The sequence below is a fragment of the Thalia democratica genome, chromosome 8 (genome assembly GCF_965202585.1).
Source record: "Thalia democratica chromosome 8, ktThaDemo2.hap1.1, whole genome shotgun sequence".
Taxonomy (NCBI): Eukaryota; Metazoa; Chordata; class Thaliacea; order Salpida; family Salpidae; genus Thalia; species Thalia democratica.
In genome coordinates this window covers 9747059-9752000 of record NC_139172.1, presented here as the reverse complement: position 1 = coordinate 9752000, position 4942 = coordinate 9747059, and the positions used below count along the sequence as shown (strand labels likewise).

At 25.6% G+C, this 4942-nt stretch overlaps 1 protein-coding gene across 1 annotated transcript; it reads right to left on the bottom strand.

The window, feature by feature from the left end:
- Positions 1 to 216: 216 nt before the first annotated feature.
- Positions 217 to 1328, bottom strand: LOC145842626 (leucine carboxyl methyltransferase 1-like). Its single transcript, XM_082950101.1, has one exon. It carries the CDS (start codon positions 1313 to 1315, stop codon positions 326 to 328), a length of 990 nt encoding a protein of 329 aa, XP_082806227.1. The 5' UTR covers positions 1316 to 1328; the 3' UTR covers positions 217 to 325.
- Positions 1329 to 4942: the final 3614 nt, after the last annotated feature.

Sequence of the window (4942 nt, the reverse complement as noted above, 5' to 3'; positions counted from 1 at the left end):
TATTAATAACCTTACGTAATAAATTTATAAAAAAAATTGATATATTTACTTAAAAAATTATCAAACATAGTTGCTAGTTTTTAATAATTTAAAGAAAATTAAACTCAAATAACTTAGCATAAAACAATTAAACATCAATTAATAAGTTTTTGTTTTATAATTAATAATTATTTTGTTTTCACAAAAAAAAAAGTAGCAACTAAATGTTAAGTAAGTTATTATAATTATTATAACAATTATTATTAAGTTTTTTTTTAATTTTTGTAGTAAAACGAACTAGAAAATAACTAAATTTAAATATTGTCAAGTTGTTCTTATGCAAAAACTAATTTTTGAAACAGTCAGTTAAATAACTGTTATTTTCATCATTATAAGCAACTATTAGACAATAATGATTTAAAAGTTGTTCTAAAAGTTCAGTTTCATCTAGAAATTCTAACTGTTCTATATTTGTTCTATTAGAGAGTTTCAAATAAATTTCCCACATGGTCCGTACATTTGTGAACTTCCATCCACTTTTACTGAACCGTTCTTTTTGAGTATCTTGACTAGAACAAGGCTGTATTCCATCCAACCAGCATTGTCTTTGTTTCAAATTATTAATCATTGTGTGACCAAATCTGTCATTCATATTTAGTGCATCATAGCTTACAAATACAGAGTTTTGAAACTTTTCGCTAGCATAAGACAAAACTTTGTTGGAAACTTCAACCTTCATGTACATCAACACACATTCTGTAAGAAAAAGGGTTGGCTTTTTAAAATCCAAGTCACAGTTTTGAAGCATATTGTCTAGCAAAATAATATATTTTAAATCACATCCAAACAAATTGTAATACTTTGAATAAATAGCAGGAGTTGACAAACTAGCTTTTTTTTCTAACAATAAACTGCCAAGCTTATCTGAGTTTTGAATGATATGAACCTTTTTTTTCACTAAAGTAGGGAAATCAACCTCAACATATTTATGACAATGATAATCAGACGACAATAGCCTCCAGTAAAGAGTATCAAGACCACAGCCTAAGCTTACTATTTGTGCATCACTGTTATTTGAGACAAAATTCTTAACAATATTCCAAACTGCTTCTGTTCTAGCATAGTAGCCTCTGTTTATTTCTGGAGTCTTTCTCTCAATTGGGCCTGGAACCATTGCATTAATATGATCATCTTTCCAGTAACCCTTGGCAACTGCTGTTTTTTTACTTCTTGAGGCATCACCTGCTGTTAGCATAATACTTTCATTGCTTGTAGTTAAAACTTCATTTTGCTTCAAGCAATCCTTTTTGTTAACATTACAGGGAGCATTTAGCATTTTCAGTTTTAGTTTTAAACTTCTAAAAATAAAAGTTATTATTTATATAGGTATAAGAGAAATGTACTTCATTGGAAAGTTTAAGTTCTACACTTACCCAGTTTTTACTTCAAAAATTTAGTTAAAATTTAAATTCTCTACCTAAAAAAGTTATTTAGACTTCAACAAGAACAACACTTATGTTTGTCAACAAAAAATTAAAAAACAAATATATAAAGTTTATAAAAAAAAAGTAAACATTACCATTACACTACAGTTTAGTTTGAAAATTCTTGACAACCGTTACAATAATAATAAATTATAAAAGCACTGAACTACACAGATATATTAGGTTAGATCATTAAGTATAAAAATTCATACAAGCCTACTTTCTTTTTTTAAGTATTCTTATTACGTCTGTTTTTAACTTTTGACTAATTTATATGTATGTCTAAATGCTATATTTTTTATAAAATACAGGGTGCCACAGGAACTACTTGAGATATAAATTTTACTTTCATTCATCTTTCAAAGGCGTGAAAATATATTAAAAGAAAGGGTGTTGCCTAAGAAAATCTCTGAAGTTATTAAAATATCTAAATTAATAAAAAAAAGAAAGGTCTTTTCTACAGTTACATAATAAAAAGCAACTTTACTTTGTTTTATTATTTGTGTCCAGATATGAAAAATTTTCATAAAAAATTGGAATGAACTTCAAAAAACAAAAGTTAATTTAATTTCATACAATTTCTTAAAAAAAAACAGCTTCAGTTTTCAAAAAATAAATCAAACTAACCTGAAGCATTCTAATTTTTTATTAGTTTAAACTAGCAAAAAAAAAATAAGTTTTTTTTTCTGATTCAAACTAGCTTGTGTGTAAGAATCCTCTAACAAACCATAACCATAGCATATATTATACAGTCAACTTTAAATTCTGTTAATCAGATACTACAAAATACTCAGAATCTGTAATTTAAGTTGTTTAAAAAAATATTCATTTTTAAGTAAAAATAGACAATATAATAAAAAAACAAACTATATAAACTAATTTACTGTTACAGAAGAAGTAAGCTTTTTGTTTCTTTACTTTCAGGTTTTGTACAAAAAATTTACAAAATTTGAACTGACATGCCACCATTTAGAGTTAGACTAACATTTTTTTCAACTCTAGTTTTTTAGAGCCAATAAGCATTATAAAACAAATGAGAAACAATTTAGCTTATTAGCTTAGTTTTAAAGCATGACCTATTAATGATAGGACATTTTAGTTTATTTTTAAGATATGGTCCTGAGAAAGCCTATAGACTTTGAGTTGTCAGAACTTGAACTGAATTGTAACTGCAAATACTTAGCATTCATATGTAAAATTTACAGAGTGCACAGTGGGACAAAAACAGGATTCAAACCACTATTCACTATAAAAAAATTTGCAGAATTAAATACCAAACTAAGTGTACAACATATTTAGATACAGTTTAACCTTTTAAATACAGTTTGTTGTATTTTGAATAGATTACAAATTTTCAAGTTTACTACTAAAAATGCATTTGGTTTTCGGAGTCCAGCACTCTTTTTTGAAATTTTAGGTAGATTTTACACTGTAAAAGGTAAAAACAGGTCAGATTTTAGCTTACATAACTACTTAAATACTTTAAGCAAAAAAGTAACAAATCAGTTTTGAAACAAAGAAACCAAGTTCAATCTAAATATGTTGTACACTTAGTTCCTGAGAAAGCCTATAGACTTTGAGTTGTCAGAACTTGAACTGAATTGTAACTGCAAATACTTAGCATTCATATGTAAAATTTACAGAGTGCACAGTGGGACGAAAACAGGATTCAAACCACTATTCACTATAAAAAAATTTGCAGAATTAAATACCAAACTAAGTGTACAACATATTTAGATTGAACTTGGTTTCTTTGTTTCAAAACTGATTTGTTACTTTTTTGCTTAAAGTATTTAAGTAGTTATGTAAGCTAAAATCTGACCTGTTTTTACCTTTTACAGTGTAAAATCTACCTAAAATTTCAAAAAAGAGTGCTGGACTCCGAAAACCAAATGCATTTTTAGTAGTAAACTTGAAAATTTGTAGTCTATTCAAAATACAACAAACTGTATTTAAAAGGTTAAGAAATTTTCTAGCATTTGAACAGAAACTCCTGAAATTTTGCCAACAATGCCTTAATTTTAGTAAAATTAAAGTTACAAAGACTAAATGTTTTTCTAGAAAAAATTAAAAAAATATGATCTTTAAAAAAAACGAATATACTTTTAATTATTTTTGATCTCAAACATTTTCAAGCAACTTTACTAAAAAATCCTGACATTTTAACAATAGTCCCATAGTTTTTATCAAAAATAAGGCTACAAAAACAAACTTTCAAAAAAAAGGAAAATCACAATTTTATAATCTACTTAAAAAAAATTATTTCATCCTTCATTGAATAATTTTTAAGTTTTAAAGTATTTGAACTGACAAATATTGACATTTTTATTGTTAAAAAATACTAATTTAGCCTGATTTGGCCTGTGTATGAACCCTGAACTTTTGAAAACATCCATCTTATAGTAGGGGTAGAAAGTACTTCAGTGATGTTTGCTGGACTTATTAGGAAGTATGATTCAGATTTGTTTTAGCTTCATTAAAAAGAATTTAAAAACAAAAAACTTGGAAAAAAAATACTGCCTAAAAAACTAATTTCAACCCACAAAAATCATTTCTTTTATTTTTGACTTAAATTGTAATAAAGTCACCTATTCATGTCCTAGACTTATAATTTATACCTCAATTGAAAGCTTATAATTATAGGCATACATTTAAAGACATATCAACTGCTTTTCATATAATATGACGATGTTATTACACAAAGCATGCAAATTTTGTCCATAAAATTTTTCTCATTTCTAATATAAAAAGCAATTTATTTTGCTGTTTTTACTTTTAGTTTCTTTAATTTTGTATGTAAAATGTGGAACCAGTTAGCCAGAAAGATATAACTGATATAATATCATTTCAATTGCATGTTGAAATATATATAAAATACATTTTAAATCACTTTCAGTTATTAGATACTATTAAACAATAGTTAATTATTTGTTAACATTTAAAATAATCTAAACTTAATTTGTTAGTTTGTTTAAATGTTTAAATTTTCTAATTTTAAGCTTTGTATCAAATCTTTTTAGTTTTAAACTCATAGCAATTTATTGTTGTATTTCCGTTATATAAATGCTATTTACAAGACTTAGAACCTAGCGAGGTATAAACTTATATCTATGTAATATATAAAAATTTACATCCTGCTTAATACTATATTATAGGTATTTAGTTGATATTAACTATTAATTTATTCAACTTATTTTTAAATAATTAAGAAATATTAACCTTAAGCATACTCATAGTAGAAAATTATTATAAGAAACCCGAGTTGAAAGTAGATGTGGTATACTTTTTTGTAAAGATATTAATGTATTGTTTCTTAGGACACCCTTTATTTTTAATTTATTTTGGAATTGCTCCACCAACACTTTATTAAAGTAATCATTTACACTATTAACAAGCTCGTTTTATTTAAGTTGTAGGTAGTGGATATCATTCACCAAATGCTTTTGTCCACTTACCTGTCAATATATTTAGCATTTGTT

Excerpts from the sequence above, each read along its gene's own strand:
- LOC145842626 (XM_082950101.1), bottom strand. The coding sequence starts at position 1,315 with ATGCTAAATGCTCCCTGTAATGTTAACAAAAAGGATTGCTTGAAGCAA.